At 38.8% G+C, this 23,245-nt stretch overlaps 1 protein-coding gene across 1 annotated transcript; it reads right to left on the reverse strand.

Moving 5' to 3' along the window:
• Positions 1-1,246: 1,246 nt before the first annotated feature.
• Positions 1,247-8,245, reverse strand: SPINK1 (serine peptidase inhibitor Kazal type 1). The gene is given in 4 exon segments (NM_001025348.1): positions 1,247-1,370; positions 4,783-4,889; positions 6,408-6,439; positions 8,133-8,245. Coding segments are annotated over 4 exon segments (240 nt in total). The 5' UTR covers positions 8,188-8,245; the 3' UTR covers positions 1,247-1,324.
• Positions 8,246-23,245: the final 15,000 nt, after the last annotated feature.

The raw sequence follows: 23,245 nt of genomic DNA on the forward strand, positions 1-23,245 counted from the left end.
TCATCTTACCCTCTATCTACTTCTCCATTCTGGGCTACTTCTTTGTCTGAGCTTAGGAATTCAAACTGCTTTTCCTTCTCTATTTTTGTGATTATAGATATCTTTTTCCTTTTGAGGCACTTCTTATTTCTACATATGCCATTTAATGTGAGCATGTTACCTAAAGTTCCTGTAGAAATCAGGAAGGGATAGTCTACCTGGGGTGATTGTGGTTTCGACTAAAATGCATTAGATTTGGCGTCTGTCCTGAATTACAAGCCCAATTTTGCCACCTTATTTGGTGGTGATATTAGTCAGGTTATCTAACTTTGCTAAGTTTACTCACGAGATAAGGTTAACTACACAGGGTTATTGTGGCTTGTAGGTAAAGCACAGTGAACTACACAGAGGCCTCATGACCATTTCATCTGTAGTCTTGTAGGTCTGAAGTCCCTATTTTCCACAGCAGATCATCTCTTGGGAGTGCTTTGGTGGCAAAAGTTAAATCAGAATCAGGTCTTAGTTCCTCTTTGTTCATCTCAGCGCAAACCCGTGAGACCCAAAAAAGCAAATCTCCAAGTCAAGCCAGAGATATAGTCCTCGGGCTGCCAGGGAAAATGGGGAGCTCTACATCACTGCCACTCACCTCAGTAACTAGTGGCAATCGCCTCTGCTGGGGGAGAATTAAGCCTGAATGCAAAGGCTCCTCCACCACACAGCTGAGAAAATGTAACTCTTTTGGTTTCCTCAATGATTTAGAGCCTCTTTGAGAAAGTCGTGCCTCACCTCAAATCTACTGTGAGATATATGGAAAATCTTAAGACTAAACTCTATTCCACTGGACAGGCAGCATTTCAGAATCGTATGCCTCTGTGCCTAGACCAGTGCCAAGCACAACAGATGCTCAGTTAAATTCCAAGGAACCCTAAAGAAATTATTTCAGTCAGTGAATGGTGTGAGGCAACATGTTTCTGGACTGAGAGCTTTCCAGTTGTTTCTTAAAATGCTAGTCTAATCCTCATGGGATTATGATATTTGTGATCAACTGCATCCTGTCATTTAATGTCTGCAGTCACATTTCCTGAGACAGGGTCCTCAGAATGTGAGGAGGATGGGGAAGGGAAAAGCATCCTGAAAGAAACCCTGTCCAAAATTATAGGATTGCTGTATTTTGTAAAACTCGGTTTATTTTGAGTTTGCCTCCAGCCTCTGTTCTTGGTATAATCAAACATGCCTTTGAGGAAAAAGCATATAGGAGCAACAGGACGTATTTAGATGCATTTTATTCAGCAATCAGGCCAGCCATGCATTGTAGTGTACTTATGGGATTTCAGAACTTTGGTTCTCAGCAAGGCCCAGATTTTTGAATGAGGACAGGAGTCTGACGTTCCCTGTAGAAGAGATTGGGGAAAAAAAAAATTAGTTTAAACTTTGCTGAGAAAATGTGACTATGGGGGGAAAACAAGGAAAAAATTCAGCTTTATTTAAAATGAGAGGTTTGAGATTTCCTTCCATTTCTGTTTCTCTTATTCATATATTCATTCACTTATTAAGTCATCAAATACTGATTGAGAACTACTACCTATATTGAGAATACAACAGAAGGGAAAAATGTTCATCCTTATAGAGTTGACAGATCTAGCAGGGCATCATTAAAAGCCTTGGAATTAATCTTTAATCCATTGTTGCTTTTCCTGCTGACGTCATTGTCCTAGCCACCAGATTTCCAGCTTAGCAGGTGCCCAGGCTACTTTCGGATCTTTGCCTTAGGACTCTGGGGATTCCCATCTGTGAGATTTTGCAAAAGGAAATCATATCCTTATCTCGTAGGATAGTTGCTTTATTTAGCATCTAGACAGAGCCGATGGTTGGACTTATTTTCCATAGCTATGCTGTCCATGACAGCTGACATGATCTCATATAGCTGCTTAAATTTAAATCAGTTTAATAATGTTAAAAGTCCAGCTTTTTGGTTATGGTAGCCATGTTTTAAGTGCTGGTGCCATGACTAGAGGCCTCCATATTGGACAGCATTTCCGTCATTGCAAAAAGTTCTTGCAGGAGAATGCTAGTTTATAGAAAAGAATTTGCCAGTGTAGGTTGCCTGAGAAGATATAGAGTAATTAGAAAAAAAAGTTCTTACTGAATATATCTGCCAGGAGCATAGTGATCAAGGAGATGCAAGCCCTTGTTCTTCTACTCATCGCAAAACTCAACAACTAGGGTCAGAACCTGGATCTAGTTAACCATACAATATATTAACACTTGTTTGGTGGTTTTGATGGGCAGTAGAAAGAAAAGCAAAATGATACATGAGTAGCATTGAAGCATATATATTACCACATGTAAAATAGATATCTAATAGAAAGTTGCTGAACAACACAGGGAGTTCAACGCAGTCCTCTGTGACAGCCTGGAGGGGTGGGACGAGGTGAGGGCAGTTCAAGAGGGAGGAGACATGTATACTTACGGCTGATTCACACTCTTGTATAAACATTGTGAAACAACTACCCTCCAGCTAAAAATATTTTTTAAAAAGTGGTACTTTTCAAAAAGCCACATTTCTCTCTCTTGCTTTCTTAGAGAAATATAGGAATAGAAAGTACTTTTTTGGGCATTCAAATATTGCCCCCTTATTTACATATTTTTAGAAGAATAGAAAAAGCAGGTAGGACTGATAGATTTTTAAAATCTAAAGAAACAGGGCGTCCCAGCCCTATGCTCATATTTTTCCAGTGTTTCACTCTAAATATTAGGCCGTTTGATCTTGGCACTTGGAAGTCGCCCAAGTCTCAAGGCTGTTGTACTGCTTTCCCCTCCCCTTGGACAGAAATATGATGTTTGACTTTAACATCAATAGCATAGGCCTTGAGAAAATTAACAGGTGGTTTCAACTTTCTTTTATAAGTTTTTAGCGTGGGATTTTTTTAAAAGCAGAGAATCTAATGTTTTCAGCCTACAACTTTAGGATATTAAATATTTCTCCCTGGGAACCTATTTCCACAATCCTTGTTAAATACCAAGAATTTTCTGAAATGATTTAAAGCAGATCAAAGAGAGGGTTCATGATACAGTGAATTAGAGCAGTGGAATGATGGAAGTGCATGCAGTCATTTGAGCCTAAATCAAAGTCTTAACACCACATCAGTTCCAAAATAACAGAATTTTCTAGGTTCCTTGCGGAATCTCTTTTGTTTGACCATTCTACATCTTTATTTAACCTGGAAGGCTTTTGTGATACTATGAAAACAGACCACTGTTTAAATGACTTCCTTTTCATGAATCCTTTCTTGACCCTTTCAGTAAGAAGCAATCTGTCTCTCTCCTTCATTCCTATAGCACATTGCTAACACCCATGTAACGGCATTTGTCACAAGTTACAAGAAATTACCTTATTTGTGCTATTTTCTCTTAGTTATATTCACAAGTGGAGGAGACTAGCACAATGCTTGGCAGAAAGTGTTCAGTAGCAAAGACAGAATATCTGTGGCAAATTTATTTCTCTGAGCTCGTGAGTCTGATTCCCATCACTAGCCACCTACAGTCAGTTCAGAAACTCCACTGAGGCTGGTTCTCACATCCATTAAAAAAAAGTGTTACCAAAATATGTTTTTGGTCACCTAATCAATATAATTCACCTTTGCATATTTTAGGACTTTAGTAAACACGATGATTACTATTGCAAAGAATGTTTTTTTTTTTTTTTTAAGTATAAGGGAATTTGGGGTACATTGTGAGCTTTAAAAAATCCATACTATCTCGTTTGCTAAAAAACCTTGGAGTTTTTTATCATAGAACTGACTTTTTAAAAAAATAATTGAAAGAAGCATTCAAACACTTCACCTCCTCTGCTGCTGCTGCTGCTGCTAAGTCGCTTCAATCGTGTCCGACTCTGTGCGACCCCATAGCCGGCAGCCCACCAGGCTCCCAGGTCCCTGGGATTCTCCAGGCAAGAACACTGGAGTGGGTTGCCATTTCCTTCTCCAATGCATGAAAGTGAAAACTGAAAGTGAAGTCGTTCAGTCGTGTCTAACTCCCAGCGACCCCATGGACTGCAGCCTACCAGGCTCCTCCAGCAAGAGTACTGGAGTGGGGTGCCATTCACCTCCTCTATTGCTTGGTAATTTCTTAAACACCTTTTATACTGCACCATATTATTACTTACTTTCTGGTTTTTGTTCAGTTTTTTCTTCATATTGGAATACTTCTCTCTCTTTCTTTAGAATGTCCTAGAGAAAGCCTCCAAACTTCTCAAAATCCTAGCAGGCATAATTAATTCTTTTTGATTTTGTGCTCTCAGAGCACTTTGCTTACACGACCACTGACCCCACTGTGTTAGCATTGAGTGTAAGCAAACTGGGAGACAAAACCTGGAGGATTTTCTTCTGTATCTCACATGTACTTAGGCTGGTACCTGACTTTATCATGGAAAGAGCAAGGATTTCGTACCAGATCTGTCACTCATTGCTAAGCATTATTTAAACTAACTAAATCTCAATTTTCTCCTGGACATAATAAGCTTAGTATTATTTACCTCATAGAGTCATTATGAATATTAAATACCTTGCACAATGCTTGACACAATGTATACTCTTCTATCATAATGCACACACACTTCTATATAATCTTTACAGATATATAATGAGAAAAAGATCAAGAATATTTGAGGGAAAACTAGGTATTTTGTTTTTCACATGGTGAAATTCATGTTATTGGCATATTCACTGAGTCTTAGATATATAAAAATCTGAAGACATCTAGCTTAAAATATATATTTTAAAAGAAATTCAAGCTTGTACTCACTTATTTTCCATACATAACAAGCATTCATTAGAATAAGTAACTCCATCTGTCCCACAGACAGGGTTATAGATCCTGGGACATCCGTTCACTTCATTTGTGCACTTGGCCTATAAATGGAATGAAACAGAATCATTTCCCATCATTTTTCATTCTTTGAATTTATAGCACAGTCTCTAAAATCTCCCTGAGTTGATCACCTTAAAAATGGATTGGAAGGCTGATACTAAGTGTTCTAAAGGGAAGAATCCAAAATTTGTGTTCAGAAAACCTGGTTTTAAGTAATGCCTCTGCTACTTACAGGCTGTGTGACATTGGGAAATCTCTTGGTGTCTCTGAACCACAGTCACTTCATTTGCCAAACAAGAATGATGTTGTCCTTTTTCCTACCTGTCTCATCGTGGTGTTGTGAGGTTTGAATAGGGTGAGTGAGAGAATGTTCAAGTTTACAGTCACTACAAGTGCCAGCTTCTCTCAGGTCAGCCACACCTTGAAGCATGTTCTTCCTTGCACACGGTAGTCCTGTTCCCCTGGTCTTATCCACGTCACTTAAAGACGTGCAGTGCCTTCCACCTTTGGAGTTTTTGCACAGCCTGTTTTCTCTACCATCAGTAAGAACTAGTAATTATGAAATGACTTTCACAGGGCAGACACTGTCCAAAATGCTTTTTATGTATTATTATATTTAAACTTCACAACTAGCCTATGAACTTTTTTTATCATACTTTCCTTCTAGTAAGGATAATGAAGTACAAAGGGAGTAAATCATCCCAGGTCACACACCTAATAATTACTGGTTCCTGGATTTAAACCCTGTCAGTCCAGGTCCTGAACTTTAGCTCTTCACCACTTGACTCTAATATTTATTTATTTTTGGCTGCTCTGGGTCTTTGTTGCTGCACAGACTTTGTCTAGTTGCAGTGAGCACAGGCTACTCTCTAGTTACCGGGTGTGGGCTTCTCATTGCAGTGGCTTCTCCTGTAGCGGAGCATGAGTCTAGGGACCCATGGGCTTCAAGAGTGGCAGCTTGAGGGCTCAGTAGTTGCGGTTCCTGGGCTCTAGAGCATGAAACCCATTTGCCAATGGTTTTGGCAAACATGTTTTTTGCTCCGCGGCTTGTGGGATCCTCCCCGACCGTGGATCGAACCCAGGTCTCTTGCACTGGTAGGAGGATTCTTTATCACTAAGCCACCACGGAAACTCTAGGGTAAGTTGCTAATGGAATCAGAACTTCTTTATAATACATCACAGATGTAGTAATTTATTTACTCATGCACTTTTGGTTTGTCATTGGCCTTCTCACTACATATAAATGTAATGAAAAGAGGACACTTCTTCCGCTGGTCTCCACTTAAAATTCGTGTCCTACAAGATATATATAAAAACCCCTTTACAGCAAACATAATACAACTACACAGAAATTGCCTGTGTATCTGAGAATTTGTCCCTCAACATAAGCACCTGTGGGGAACTACAATCACTACCCACGTTTAGTAGGTTAAGCCTTGCCAGCGTTCAAACTCCTTGTATTAACTTGAGGCTAAATTGAAAGGTGAGTTAGACTACGCTTTGGTTGGAACAAACACTTTTAGCCCCGGAGGTAAAAAAAATTACAAAATTGTCTCTACCTCTCTTCCCAGGATGTTAGCTCCACTGTTACCTGGAAAACATAAATCAGACATGTGAAGTTGAGTCTTGAATGGGAGAGGACAGATGTATTCTCATTCAGAAATTTCTGCTTCCACTTAAGTCTATGTCTTCTCTGCTGGCCTCTTTCACCACCTAGCCCTTCTTATTTCCATCTTTTTTCCTCAAGGACATCTCACTGCTGTTCATCACAGCCTGCCTTCTGAAACCTCAAAAAAATTAAGCAAAAATTTGATTAGGACAAAAGTTTTGTATATTTAAGACAAGTTGACTTGTTTCCTTGAAAATAAAAACGATGTACTTACTGCTTCAGATGTCTCAGGCACAGAGCAAATACCTTCTGAATACTCACTGACATTCTAGTTAGCAACTTGTTTATTGATGTAGGAAATGTAAGTATCTATCTTAAGTTTATAGATAAAGATATGGAGAGTTTCTATAACCAGTAAAACAGTTAACACTAGCAATTACCAGGTCTTATGATGCAAAACTAACTTTTATATTTATACATAAGTCTTTTTTGTAAGTGATACTAAAAAAAGTGGAATCTTCTGACAACTCAAACTTTGGTTCCCAAAGACCTCTTTTCGTCCATTGCATTGTGCTATTAGTTTAATTTCACATTTTTTGAATTTACAGGTAGATACTTAAAATTGTCATGCTGCATTTTCCAGAAAATAGCAGGTCTTGATGACATCACGTTTATGTAGGATATGGTAACTCTGGGTGAGCTCATTGTAGGGAAAATGGACTAATTTGATAGTATTAGTCACTTCTTCTAAAGGAAGAAATGTTGGTCAGATTTGATTTTGTTATTAACAATCTCTGAAGTCAACTAGGTAAGGAGGTAGTTTTCCTGAGCTAAATGTTTTGAAAAGGCATAAGACACTCACGGGCCTGGAAAAGAAGGTCCCTGGAATAGACAGAACCTGATGTGGTGAGAATCCCCCTGGATTTTAGAATCTAGTTGAGTCTAAGATTTAATGAGCAGGTGATCGCCACACAGGCATCTATCTGTATTAATTGATATGCATGAGAAATGGAAAAGGGACCACCACTCCCATAAATATTTAGCAAATACAACAAACAGCATTGTTCCTTTTTTCATAAAGTGTTGATTTGGTTTCTTTGCTAGATCTGATAAAAAATTTAACACGTTATCCATTTCCAAAGACAAAAAGGAAGCTGATGCCGATTCTGGGGGTTCAGATCGTCTCTCAGCACTATCAAGACAGTTTGAAGATATGCACATACCATCTATTCAAAAAGAATATTTTTTCTAAAATTATTCTGTAGGTCAAAAGTCAAATTCTTAAACTCTGCCCTGTACACTGAATAACTGGAAACCATTGTAACCTATTTCTACAATTCCATGAGAACATAAAATTTGTAAATTGGCCTTAAACATGTACAGAGTTAGAAGGGTACTTGATGTTGAAATAATCCCTTCATTTTTCTACCATATCTCTTGAAGAGTCAGCTTCATTACCTGAAAAAAAAAATTTCATGTCTGAGCACTAGTAAAATTGTTTTCCTGTGTTATGTTAAAATCCCTCTTTCGATATATAATTCTCATCTACTGATCTTATTTCATCTCCCTAGAACCAAAACATCTGTCCAAGAGTAGACTCTAAGTCTTGAAAGTAATGTGCTCAATAAGGCAATAAGGTTTTACTCAAATCAGAAAAATAAGCAAAGACACCTACCAGATAAACTCATCAGAACCAAGGCAGTGAGGAGAAAGATGCTTGCCACCTTCATGGCTGAAATGCTGGTTCTAGAGCTCAGTCGAAAACTGCACCGAACTTACACTTCGCTCTGGAACCCTGGGACTGGAAGGGTCATATAGTGTGCGTGGGCTTCCAGTCTCCACCTCCTGCTCTGCGTCACAGATCTCCTTGGTTATTGATTGACTCCGTAGTATAGCCTGTCCTCCAGGTTTGGGGCACACCACCAGTGTAAGAAAGGTGTAGGAGAGGAATGCCCTAGGCCTTCCTAGGTAAACGTGCAAGGTAAAGACTGTCAGGAAGAGATTACTAGTGGTTACCTGGTTCTTGCCCTAACTTCCCCTGACTATGGAGAGAAAGCCCATGGTCAAGTTCTGGTTTTCTCATCTGTAAGGTGAACTCAAAAGTTCTTGTCCTCTGTAATTCTAGGTGTATAAGAGGTATGAATATCTAAAAAAATTCCATTCTTGCTTCTTTTTCTTCAGCTTTTAAAATTCTTTCTCTGTTTTCTGTCTTTTTCTGCCACCCATTCACAAAGCCTAAAGTAGCTGACAGAGGGCCAGGTTAGAGGTAAGGAGGACTCTCTTTCCTAAGGTGTGTGTGTACTCCAAGGTAGAGTGGGCTCACCAGAGACTCTTACCAGCTCTATGTCCTTGGACAAGTAGTTCACCTGGGGATGGAAATAATAACAGTACCTACCTCAAAGAATTGATCTTTCATTCCAAAATATGCCTTGTGTATATTTTGGAACGATTTGTGGTTTGGGGAAATAATTCTCAATTCTTTCTCATCTTTCTGCATGTCTTATGGGTAGAGACATCGACTGCGTGTGTTTCAAACAATCTTTTCAAGAGTGTTTCTACAGGAAATAGCCTTGGAATGTAGAATAGTCTCTCTCTCTGGTGTAAAGGACAGGTTTGTTTGCCATTGGGTATAAGATAGTATCTCTCACTAGGGCAAAGTTTAGGCAGGTATAATGCTTTTTTTGTGTATCTGCATCACATGGTTTGTGGTATCTTAGTTCCCCAAGCAGGGATTGAACCTGGGCCATGGCAGTGAGAGCACCAAGTCCTAACTGTTGGACCACCAGGGAATTTCCAGGCATAGTGCCCTTGAAAAAATTTAGGGATTTTTAAAAGCTGGGTATCCTTCCCTTGTAGCACATTGTGCTTTCTCTGTATGTTTCCTTGGCCCTCTTCATGTCACGCTATGGAGGCTGGGCCTGGGGAACCAGAGCAAACGCTGGGACTCTGGCTATTGCTATTGAGTAATTACATCTCTTTTCTCTGAGTCAGGAGTCTGTGTCTTCTGTCAGACTGCCTTTAACTGTGGCAGAATAACGTGTCAGCTTCCAACCAGGGTGAAATCTTAAACCCTCCCAGGTAATGATGTATGTTAACTGTATTCAAAAGAAAAAAAAGAACTGTACTAATCTATGGTGATGGATCACTGTTCTCATGAAGCTTCCATGACATTTTAGTTTGAGAGAGATAGGGAATAAAAAAGTAATCAAATAATTACAAAGTATATCAGATTATACTAAACGTTATGGAGAAAAAGAAGATATTAAGCAGAGGTGGCATGAGGAAGCAGAAGATATTAAGAAGAGATGGCAAGAATACACAGAAGGACTATACAAAAAAGATCTTCATGACCCAGATAACCATGATGGTGTGATCACTCACCTAGAGCCAGACATCCTGGAATGTGAAGTCAAGTGGGCCTTAGGAAGCGTCACTATGAACAAAGCTAGTGGAGGTGATGGAATTCCAGTTGAGGTATTTCAAATCCTAAAAGATGATGCTATGAAAGTGCTGCACTCAATATACCAGCAAATTTGGAAAACTCAGCAGTGGCCACAGGACTGGAAAAGGTCAGTTTTCATTCCAATCCCAAAGAAAGGCAATGCCAAAGAATGTTCAAATTACTGCACAATTGCACTCATCTCACATGCTAGTAAAGTAATGCTCAAAATTCTCCAAGCGAGGCTCCAACAATACATGAACCGTGAACTTCCAGATGTTCAAGCTGGTTTTAGAAAAGGCAGAGGAACCAGAGATCAAATTGCCAACATTTGCTGGATCATTGAAAAAGCAAGAGAGTTCCAGAAAAACATCTATTTCTACTTTATCGACTACACCAAAGCCTTTGACTATGTGGATCACAACAAACTGTGGAAAATGCTTCAAGAGATGGAAATACCAGACCACCTGACCTGCCTCCTGAGAATCTGTATGTAGGTCAAGAAGCAACAGTTAGAACTGGACATGGAACAATGGACTGGTTCCAAATCGGGAAAGGAGTACGTCAAGGCTGTATATTGTCACCCTGCTTATTTAACTTGTATACAGAGTACATCATGAAAAATGCTGAGCTTGAAGAAGCACAAGCTGGAATCAAGATTGCCGGGAGAAATATCAATAACCTCAGATATGCAGATGACACCACCCTTATGGCAGAAAGTGAAGAAGAACTAAAGAGCCTCTTGATGAAAGTGAAAGAGGAGAGTGAAAAAGTTGGCTTAAAACTCAACATTCAGAAAACGAAGATCATGGCATCCAGTCCAATTATTTCATGGCAAATATGTGGGGAAACAAAGGAAACAGTGAGAGACTTTATTTTGGGGGCTCCAAAATCACTGCAGATGGTGACTGCAGCCATGAAATTAAAAGATGCTTGCTCCTTGAAAGGAAAGCTATGATCAGTCTAGACAGCATATTAAAAAGCAGACACATTACTTTGCCAACAAAGATCCATCTAGTCAAAGGTACGGTTTTTTCAGTAGTCATGTATGGATGTGAGAGCTGGATTATAAAGAAAGCTGAACACTGAAGAATTGATGCTTTTGAACGGTGGTGTTGGAGAAGACTCTTGAGAGTCCTTTGAACTACAAGGAGATCCAATCAGTCTATCCTAAAGGAAATCAGTCCTGAATATTCATTGGAAAGACTGATGCTGAAGCTGAAACTCCAATACTTTGGCCACCTGATGCAAAGAACTTACTCCTTTGAAAAGACCCTGATGCTGGAAAAGATTGAAGACAGGAGGAGAAGGGGACGACAGAGGATGAGATGGTTGGATGGCATCACCAGCTTGATGGACATGAGTTTGAGTAAGCTCCGGATGTTGGTGATGGACAGGGAAGCCTGGCATGCTGCAGTCCATGGGATCCCAAAGAGTCAGACATGACTGAGTGACTGAACTGAACTGAACTGAGGTGAGCACATTTATCTACCTTATTTAAATTGCATATGTAAAATTGTATATATTTCTCATATATGTATCTCTTTGCTAGATCTCTCCTCTGATCTTCATACCGGATATTAAGTGCCTTCCTGAAAATTTTGAACATCCTATAGACACTTCAAATTTAATGTTATACTACTGTTTTAATCATTTACCACAGATATTTGTCTCTTCAGCCTCCCAATTGCTTCTCTTTCCTCCAGTTGTTTGGTCAAGACCTAAGTGTTCTTCTTGATGCCTTCCTCCACCTTCACCTGATGTGCCATCTTCCACTCTTAATTCATTTCCAAGGTCTCTTCTTGACTTTGTGTCCAAAATAACCTCAATTCTGGACACTTCTCATTCCCTTACACGGTCCTATCTAAGATGATGCAATCATTTCCACCTTGACATTCTGAAATTTCTTTCAGGTAGTTTCCCAACAACATCTGTTATTTCATCTTCCAAGCTACCCTCCATAGGATAATTCAGTGATCTTTATAGAGTGTATGTGTGATCATGCGGTGCTCCAGTTCCCCATGGTTCAGCATCCTAGGAAAGGTTGATGTGAATGGCTTGGCTCCTGTCTACATCTCTTACTTTATTCCCATCAGTTTCCTGCTAGTTCAGTCTCTCAGTCTACATTGGTCTTTTCTTTGTTCTCTCTTGAAGGGGGGCAGTGTGGGGGAGCATCTAGCTTTTAAGCTTCAGATTCAGGCTACATTTTCTCATGGAGCTGCTTTTCTGAGCATTCCCTAATTCTCTTCTGTGTCTATATTAACTTTTGTTATTTTATTATTTCCTGATACCCTGCATAGCACTTAACTTCCATTCTATAGCTGTTTTTATGATTATTATGTAATATCTCTTTACCTTTAGGGAGCAAATTTTGTTGTTTTGTTTACTGTAGTAGCAAGCAAAGTACCTGGAAAAGAGTAGGTTCTAAATAAATATTTACTGAAAACATAAGTTGAGTAGTACATGTATATATCTGATTTTCCTAAAGACTCAGTTTTATGCCTTGTTCATTTTTACTCCAGTGTCTGCAATAGAGTAGTCCTTCACTGGCTTCTTTAGTCTTTTATTTGCTCAGCCATTATTATAATTGAATATTCATAGAGCCTTGCTATTTAAAAAGTCTGGCTTGAGTGCAAAGGAAATCCATATGATTTCTGCTCTCATGGAGTTTAGGCTAAGCATTTATAAATATCATCTGAATGAGTAAAGTTTTGTTCATTTCAAATCATAATTTAAACATTAGTTTTATTGTTAATAAGAAGTTTCCAATAGCCACCATAAAGGGTTGGGGCTGTTAATATTTGGATTTTAATAGAAAAGGAATTTTTCTTTGGTTTCACAAGTAGTCTGAGGACAGAGGATTGACTTGGGACAGTAAGTCTTTTTTTCTTTTTTAAAAATTTATTTTAATTGGAGACTAAGTACTTTACAATGTTGTGGTGTTTTTTGCCATACATTCATATGAATTACCATGCGTGTACATGTGTTCCTCATCTTGACCCTCCCTCCCACCTTCCTCCCCATCCCGTCCCTCAGGGTCATCCAGTGCATCAACCCTGATCGCCCTGGGACAGAAACTCTTTAGATAATAATAGCAGTAGTAAAACATTCAGATTTAGAACCATCTGATGCCAAAGCCCAGGCTCTTTCCAAAACACTGATTAATAGACATTTTGACTCTGGACCCAAAGTAAAACACAGATTTTGTGTTATGGCCTAGTATATACATACACACACATGTATGCCATAGACAGGTAAGACTGTTAAGAAATAAAACATAATCTTATGATACACGATGGTTCTTGGTACATTTTGTTTTGTCCTATCTCATAGTTCACCAGTCCTGACTTGCAATTTGAAAAACATTTTACTACAATGAAATCCCATGGACTCCATTCAATCTTGTTTTCTAATTCATGTGGCGGATTCATGTTGATGTATGGCAAAACCAATAAAATATTATAAAGTAATTAGCCTCTAATTAAAATAAATAAATTTAAATTAAAAAAAAAAGAATCTGGGTAAAATTCTAGTTAGAAACTGCCCTAAATTATGATAGGAGATGGTTCTTTGAAGGCACAAATCGAAGAGGACATGAAGAGACAAACCTGGCTGTAATTACAACACTGCTGTTTCAACTGTGATAGAACTCTGGGGAAATTATTTTCTTTAACTACAAAAATGTATTTCATAAGATATTTGGTTTGAGTAAAAATAAACCTAGAAAAATAAATATTGTGCAAAAATATTCTTTCATCTCCCTTGGAATAATAATTGCTAACTGGTAATAATATCACTCTTTTTCCATGGATTGGAAAAATGGTAAAACATTTAAGCTTCTTATGATCAATGTTTTGACAGAATAAATACTGTTAGAATAAATACTATGTGCCCTAGAGGATGGGATGAGCACTGCTTGGAACAATTCTGCTACTGGTCTAGACTGTTAGTCATATTTAATGTGTTTACATGGCCTAGCCTTGTGTCAGTCCCTCCTTCACTTTACTTCTCTGTGTACATATCCATCAGTATATTATCAGGAACTCAATCAAATGTACTGTGACCTACTGTCCTTTGCGTCAAGGACTAATTATTCACCTGAATAAAGAACGATGACAAACCTTAAAAGAACTGTTGTTATGGGTGCTGAGAGTATTGGCTGGAATGGGGATGTTGGTTGAGCACCTGTTAATTTTCACATCCTGTTCTCAAGGTTTGACTGGTATAAAAATTACAGAAATTGGAGAGACTCAGCTTCATATATTTAACCTGACACTTGAAGACTTCTTTGACTTAGCTGCATCTTAACTGTTAAATCTCATTTTTCACAATTTATGGACCTTTCTGATTTTTCTTAAATGATCTCTTCTTTTCTTTATACTGCTTACTCTCTTAAAAGGTACCAATGATTTTGTACCCATCCTCTAAAGCTTGGCTAAAATATCTATGGTCCTTGATTCAATTAGTTATGATTCCCCCTCCTCTTTAATCTCTCATAGAAGTTCATAAACCTATCACTTAATAGTTAAAAAAATTAGATCATCATCATTACTATAATTATAATCATTGTGGCTAAAAAATTTCAAATCTTTATGCCAGGCACTGTGGTACTTTATTTCCATCATTTAAAGACCCTATAGCATTATTATTTCCATTTTACAAGTAAGGAAACTAAGGCACAAAGATTTCAATTATCATGTTTCTGACCACAGACATCAAATACTAACATACACATATTTCCTGTAGTCATGTATGGATGTGAGAATTGGACCATAACGAAGGCTGAGCACCAAAAAATTGATGCTTTTGAATTGCGGTTCTGAAGAAGACGCTTGAGAGTTCCTTGGACTGCAAGGCGATCAAACCAGTCAACCCTAAAGGAAATCAACCCTGAATATTCATTGGAAGGACTGATGCTGAAGCTGAAGCTCCAATACTTTGGCCACCTGATGCAAAGAACTGACTCCTTGGGAAAGACTCTGATGCTGGGAAAGAATGAAGGCAGGAGGAGAAGGGGGTAACAGAGGATGAGATGGCTGGATGGCATCACCAACTCGATGGACATGGGTTTGAGCAAGCTCTGGGAGTTGGTGCTGGACAGGGAGGCCTGGCACGCGTCAGTCCACGGGGTCACAAAGAGTCAGACACAACTGAGTGACTGAACATATATATATACACGTGTGTATGTGTACATACATTTATATATCTATGTGTGTATGTATACATATGTATATTTATATAATATATATCTGGAGCTTCCCCAGTGGTTCAGTGGTAAAGCATCCACCTGCAATGCAGGAAATGGGGTTTGATTCCTGGGTTGGGAAGATCCCTTGGAGGATTCTATGGACAGAGGAGTCTGGCAGGCTACAGTCCATGGGGTTGCAAAGAGTAGGACACTGAGCGACTGAGCACACACGCAGTGTATATCTGACAAATGACTTCAAATCTCCTGTTTGTTCTTCCTAATGCACTTTTTTATGTCCCACCACTTTTCACTTTGAAACAGTTGCTTGAGCATTTGAGTATAGTGACATGGTTAGCACTAGCTTAAGCTTTAGGAGGCCTGGGTTCCTAATTTAATATTGCCACTGACAACTGCTCAAGTTTCTTTACTCCTCCAGCTTCGGTTTCCTTTTGATCCATGTATTACAAATATGTTCTTCTACTGAGTGGCTTACATTTTCATCTTTTCAGTGATATCTTTTGATGAACAAAGGTCCTTAATCTTAACAGGTTCCAACTTAGCAATCTTTTCCTTTATCATTAGTGTTCTTTTTGGGGGGAGAGTCTCCTGTTTAAGAAAGTTTTGCCTGCTGAAAAATTATGAAGATATTCTATATAATTCTAGAAGTTCTACAATCTACTGTAATTAATTTTTATAGATGATGTAGATAGATGTCAAGATTCAGTCTTTTTTAACATAGATTTGTGGATAATCAATCTGTTTTCAGTTACTGAAACCAGCACTTTCCCCTATCACATGCCATATCACCCTTGTTGCAAACCATTGCCCAGAAACCACTGTGGGTAAGTTTCTGGTCCCTATTATCTTCTGTCTGTTCTTGCTTAGATACCATACTGAATTTTTTATCTAATGTGTTCTTCTCTCTCTACAATACCTGCTTGCCCCTCACAGATGCACACCTTTGTTCACTGTGGTGGGCAGTAGATGGCAGCCTTCCCCTCTTATCTCTCCTATTGCCTAATGTTTCGTGACTTTGTACAGGCCCATCCTGTGGCCATGGAAAATCCACCCTGAGCTATTTCTCCAATTACTTTGGTCTCACTGAAATAGGTCTTTATCTGTTACCACTAAGAATATAACTGGAGTTAAAATATTCTTCTCTTTCTTGGGTTTCTTTTTTTGTAGTCAAAGAATGTTGAAGGCAGTGGGGTTGCACCCTTGTTTTATAGGTGTCAACACGGTACTGAGCTCACATAGTCCTCAGAATTCCAATCAAGTGGTTGTTTTAACATCATCAGCAGATCCACATCATAAAAGTCTCATAGTTAAAAGTAGGGAACCTGAATGCTGTTTTGTAACAGTACAGTTGTAGGGCGAACTAAATGTCAGCTAGCTATCGCAACATGACTTTCCAGGGTTTGTCACTGTTCTCTAGAATAATCATGTTCTCCACGGGATTGGGGAAGACACGAATCATCTGTTCTAACTCTTTATCTGATGTTTAAATCTCATCTGTCTGACAGTGGGCATGTGCCAATGTTTAAACACTTCAGGTGACAGGGACTGGCAGTTTCTTCTATGGAGTTGAAACCTTTTCTGGAATTTCCATCTATTTATCCTACTGCTTGACCTCAGGTCAGTTCTGTTTTGCCACATCCTGATCCTCCAAATGTTTGTTAATAATGACTATTGTTCACTTTGAATGTCCTCTTCTGTGAGCCAACCCAGTCTGTCAACTATTCGCACTTGATATTGCTTCAAGTTTTTCTTCCTCAGGGTGGTTCCATTTTGTCTTTGTGCTTTTTAAAGGGAATTATCTGGAATGCTACTGCAGGATGGTTTAACCACTTCAGTGGACTAGAGGATCGTTACCTTTCTCTCACTCCATGTGTTAAATTCTAATAATCATGTCTAAAATCTTGTTAATTATCTTCCAACTCAAAGTTATACTCTTACTTACTCTGCTACACAAAATTTACCTGTCTTACCCCCCGTCATGAGATATTCCAAAGTTTCTTTAAAAAAAAACTCTGTCCTCACACTTACACACTTAGAAAACTTACACACGCACTTACACACTCACACACATACTTACTCACACACTTAGAAAACAAACCTATTACTGAAGAGGAAATGTAGGGGGAGGGATAACTTAGAAGTTTGGGATTAATGGATACATACTACTATATATAAAAGAGATAACTCATGAGAACCTGCTATACAGCACAAGGAATTCTACTCAGTGTCCTATAATAACCCATGTGGAAAAAGAATCTGAAAAAAGAATAGATACATGTATATGTATAACTGGGGCTTCCCAGATAGCACTAGTGGTAAAGAACCTGCCTGCCAATGCAGGAGACCTAAGAGACCCAAGTTTGATCCCTAGGTCGGGAAGATCCCTTGGAGGAGGGCATGGCAACCAACTCCAGTATTCTTGCCTGGAGAACCCCATGGATAGCGTAGCCTGGTGGGTTACAGTCTGTAGAGTTGCAAAGAGTCAGACATGACTGAAGTGACTTAGCATGCAAGTCACTGTACGTAAACCGGATCAGTTTGCTGTACCTGTCCTTTAACTGACACTCAGCGTATCAGTTCATGTGGGGTGAACCAGATGGGGAAGTGCCTCAACCTCACCACTTCCTTAGTACATTGAAGTTTTACAACTGATGTACTTTTAAATTCACCAAATACTTATGCAGACTTATTATGCGTTAGGTGCTGGTAGAAGGGATTATATAAATTACATTCAAAGTAAGTTAGAAAGTGAAGAGAATGTGAGAAAATGGAAATGAAGAGAATGACATACATTTGAAGAACTTTTGCTCTAAAGAGAGTAGGGAATAGGTTCCTGAAAGTAGACGTGAGTTCAAAAAGGGTCTTAAGATTGGAAATAATGTGCTTCAAATATAGACTTTTGAAGACAACTATCAGGCTCAATCTACACACTCTTTTCTTTTTAAATTGAAGGACAGTTAAATTACAGTACTGAGGTTTAGGTGGACAGCAAAGTGATTCAGTTATACATTTAAATGTTTATTCTCTTTCAGATTCTTTTCCATTTTACAAGATATTGAGTATAGTTCCCTGTGCTATACAGTAGTTTGTTGTTTATTTTATATATGGTAGTGTGCAAATATTTGTATATATTTAATCCCAAACTCCTAATTTATTTCTCCCCTCTCCACTCTGCTATCCTCTTTGGTAACCATAAGTTTGTTTTCTATATCTGTGAGTCTATTTCTTAAATACTAATTTCTGCAAACTCAAAATTCCTAGTTCTTTTAATCATTTACCAGAGTAGCAAGAAAATAATGTCATAAACCCTCTATAGAGCCTTTCTGTATTCAATGCATGAAAGGCAAGTGATAAGTATTTGCCGTTGGGGTAATAAAGGAAAATTATTGTATTGTTATCAATCGAGATGATTTTTTTCTACTGAAGTATAATTGGCATACAACATTATATTGGTTTCAGGTGTAGAACTTAGTGATTTGACATTTTATATGTTGCAAAATGATCACTGCAGTGAGTCTGGTTACCATGTGTCACCAGACAAAGTTGCACATATTTTTCTTTGTAATAGAACTTTTAAAGATTTATGCTCTTAGATCCAAAAGTCTACAAGCAATAAATGCTGGAGAGGGTGTGGAGAAAAGGGAACTCTCTTACACTGTTGGTGGGAATGCAAACTAGTACAGCCACTATGGAGAACAGTGTGGAGATTCCTTAAAAAACTGGAAATAGAACTGCCATACGACCCAGCAATCCCACTGCTGGGCATACACACTGAGGAAACCAGAATTGAAAGAGACATGTGTACCCCAATGTTCATCACAGCACTGTTTATAATAGCCAGGACATGGAAGCAACCTAGATGTCCATCAGCAGATGAATGGATAAGAAAGCTGTGGTACATATACACAATGGAGTATTACTCAGCCATTAAAAAGAATACATTTGAATCAGTTCTAATGAGGTGGATGAAACTGGAGCCAATTATACAGAGTGAAGTAAGCCAGAAAGAAAAACACCAATACAGTATACTAACGCATATATATGGAATTTAGAAAGATGGTAATGATAACCCTGTATGTGAGACAGCAAAAGAGACACAGATGTAGAGAATAGTCTTTTGGACTCTGTGGGAGAGGGAGGTGGGGGGATGATTTGGGAGAATGGCAGTGAAACATGTATAATATCATATAAGAAATGAATCGCTAGTCCAGGTTCAATGCAGGATACAGCATGCTTGGGGCTGGTGCACTGGGATGACCCAGATGGATGGTATGGGGAGGGAGGCAGGAGGGGGGTTCAGGATGGGGAACACGTGTACACTCGTGGCGGATTCATGTTGATGTATGGCAAAACCAATACAATATTGCAAAGTAATTAGCCTCTAATTAAAATAAATAAATTTAAATTAAAAAAAAGATTTATGCTCTTAGCAACTTCCTAGACTAGTAATTCTAGTAATTCTGCACTAGTAATTCTGCAGCAAAACATGTAAAGAAAATAAATAGCCTTACATGATCTCTTGACAGATTTTTCTGTCTAATGAGTTACAAAATAAAACAACAGAAATTTCTGGTTTTCAGAAGTCTGCATGGTTTGGTATTATGAATTAGGGACTGTGGACCTACACCTACTTCATGCAGTTGTCATGAGAAATAAAGAAGATGATGCACGTAAAGCTCATGGCTCAGCCCATGGCACTAAGGGCTTAGTACATGGTTACTATTACTACTACTGACACACTATAGCTTATGATAAATTTGGGATCAAACTCCTGCCCTTTCTCTTTTCTCTAATTGGTAAAATCTTTCTTCACTGTATATCTAATTAATAGGAAACTTCTGAACTGCTCTTGCATTAATTTTTTTTAAAGGTGGGGGGGGTGGTTCTTGTGTCCCAAGCCAAATAAAAAATTATATATAAAAAAGGGGGCAAGCCATCAGTGTTGGAGATTACCCCTTCTGTCTTTCCTTGTTGACAGAGACCTGAGCCTCATTTTCAGCAGCTTTGCTCTTTTCCCAACCTGGCAGTGATTCCTCTCCAGCAATGATTAACTAAATGCTCAAATAGGGGAGAAGGAAACAGTCTAGTTGAGACATGTAAATGTTTACTGGAAGAAAACAAAATGGTTTTATGGTGTAAGGAAACCAAGAAAAATTCCATTGCTAAAGGTAGAAGCGTATATTTAAGGTTGAAAGATCAATAGATGACTAACCATATTTCAAATAAGGAAATGTAGATGGGTGTAGAACAAGCACAGCAAGAGAGAGAATGTGAAGAAAATGAAAACAATTGGAGTAGATTCTGGCTTCTAGTCCTACTTCTGTTAAACTAACCTCTTGCATTTTAATAATGAATTCTTGCCAATTCAAATGATCTTTTGTTAGTCTTTCTCACATCTCTAGATTTATGGTTTATGTCTCCAGACTCTATGTGGCTTCGTTCTACTCTGGAGAATTTCCATTGATGCCCTGACATCATTTTCAAACACTTTTGTTGTTGTTCAGTCAGTTAGTCATGTTCAACTCTTTGTGATCTCGTGGAATGCAACACACCAGGCTTTCCTGTCCATCACTATCTCCCAGAGTTTGCTCAAACTCATGTTCTTTGAGTCAATGACACCATCCAACCATCTCATCCTCTATCCTCCCCTTCTCATCCTCCCTTCAATCTTTCCCAGCATCAGAGTCTTTTCCAGGGACTCACTTCTTTGCATCATGTGGCCAAAGTATTGGAGTTTCAGCTTCAGCATCAGTCTTTCCAATGAATATTCAGTGTTGATTTCCTTTAGGATTGACTGGTTTGATGTCCTTGCAGTCCAAGGGACTCTCAAGAGTCTTCTCTAGCACCACAGTTCAAAAGCATCAATTCTTCGGCACTCAGTCTTCTTTATAGTCCAACTCTCACGTCCATGCATGACTACTGGAAAAGCCATAGCTTTGACTATATGGATCTTTGTTGGCAAAGTGATGTCTCTGCTTTTTAATATGCTGTCTAGGTTTGTCATAACTTTTCTTCCAAGGAGCAAGCGTCTTTTAATTTCATGGTTCCAGTCACCATCCACAGTGATTTCAGAGCCCAAGAAAAAGTCTGTCACTGTTTCCATTGTTTCCCCATATATTTGCCATGAAGTGATGGAACTGGATGCTATGATCTTTGTTTCTTAAATTGAGTTTTAAGTCAGTTTTTTCACTCTCCTCTTTCACCTTCATTAAGAGTCTTTTTAGTTCCTCTTTGCTTTCTGCCAAACACTGTACCAAACAAATATGATAATCTTTCTTGTCAGTCCTCCTTTTCTAAACTTTTCTTATTCTCTTGAGAGTGTCATCCTCATTTCAGATCTTAGGCTGAAAGCCATCTTTGGTCCTTACTTATCCATGGTACTCAGTCTAATCAACTGCAATGTTCCTAGTTCATCTTTTATCCACATCCTTCTTTCTAGTCTCATCCTATCACTCTGCTCCATGCATGGATTAGTGCCCTATGTTCAGGTGGGCTCTCATATATACTATATGCTATGCATCTAATGGTTTTAAAGGGGCAGAGGACCTGGATTTATGACTTGGCTCATCCACTCACCAAAAAGGTTCGCTCTGTCCTCTATCTCTATACACCAGGTTCCTTTTTTCCCTAACACAGTTACCAAGTCATGTTCGACCTGCTTTAAAAATCCTGACTCTCTTCTCTGCTGACACAGTGTCTCTCTAATTCAGACTCTTATCAAGTCATTGAAAGAGTCTCTAAACTGTTCTCAATACATCCTGCTGTTTCTTTAAGGGAGCTTCTTATTTTAGGATAGTTTTAGATTTATAGAAATATTGAAAAGATAGTACAGAGTCTGTGTATACCCCCCACCTTGTTTTCCATATTGTTACATTATCTTGGTAGCTTTGTCAAAACTAAGGAACCAACACTGGAATATTTCTATTAACTGAACTTCAGATTTTATTCAGATTTTGCTACTTTTCCCACTGCTGCCGAGTTTTTTTTTGGTCCCAGAATCTCATCCAGGATATGACATCACATTTAGTAGTCATGTTTCGTTAGTCTCCTCTGACCTGAGATGGCTCCTCAGGGATATCCCTTGTTCCTATACCTGAGTTTTGTAAAGTACTAATCACGTGTTTTTTAGCATGTCCCTCAATTTAGGTTTGTTTGTGTTTTTTGTTTTTCTCATGATCAGACTGGGGTTATGGATTTGGGGAAAAACATCACAGAGATGATGAGATACTCTTTTCATCGGATGTCACGGAAACATGCTGTTAACATGACTTGCCACTGATGATGTTAAACTTGGTCACCTGGTTCAAGTAGTGTAGGCCAGTTTCCTCAACTACAAAGTTACGTTTTACCTCCCTTTTCACAGTCTATTACAGAGAAGGCAATGGCAACCCACACCAGTACTCTGGCCTGGAAAATCCCATGGATGGAGGAGCCTGGTAGGCTGCAATCCATGGGGTCGCTGAGTCGGACACGACTGAGAGACTTCACTTTCACTTTCATGCATTGTAGAAGGAAATGGTAACCCACTCCAGTGTTCTTGCCTGGAGAATCCCAGGGATGGGGGAACCTGGTGGGCTGCCGTCTATGGGGTCGCACAGAGTCGGACACGACTGAAGTGACTTAGCAGCAGCAGCAGCAGCAAGAGATACTTGTCTCTTTTCCCTTATTTGTTTGTTTTGGTGTCCAATAATTAATTTATATCAGTATTCTCAGGGAGGGAGAAATTTCCCCCTCTACCCTTCTTGAGTTCTTTTGATTGGACCAGTAATAAATTTAACAGAAGACTGATAGACGGGAGAAAAGGAAACAGGTTTAATTTGTGTGCATGAAGTTCTCATAGAAGTGGAGCCTAAAATGTGGCCAAAGCAAGAAACTTTTATATTTTTTAAACAAAGAAACAATAAATTTATGAGCAATTGACAAGACAAAGAAACTTAGGTTTTGGGTGCTCAATTAGTGAATCTTCTAAAGAGAGTCTGGGCTTTGGGTAGTAAATTAAAGAGGTGACAAGTTTTATTTATACAGGCAGTTTGGTGCCAATTCTCTGTCTCTGGTGATAAGGCCATACGGGTGTCCTTACGTTTTCAGATGCAGAGAGGGAAATTTCACATGGGAGGTTTATTTCCTACTTTCAGGGAGACAG

Source organism: Bos taurus, chromosome 7, assembly GCF_002263795.3.
Source record: "Bos taurus isolate L1 Dominette 01449 registration number 42190680 breed Hereford chromosome 7, ARS-UCD2.0, whole genome shotgun sequence".
Classification (NCBI taxonomy): Eukaryota; Metazoa; Chordata; class Mammalia; order Artiodactyla; family Bovidae; genus Bos; species Bos taurus.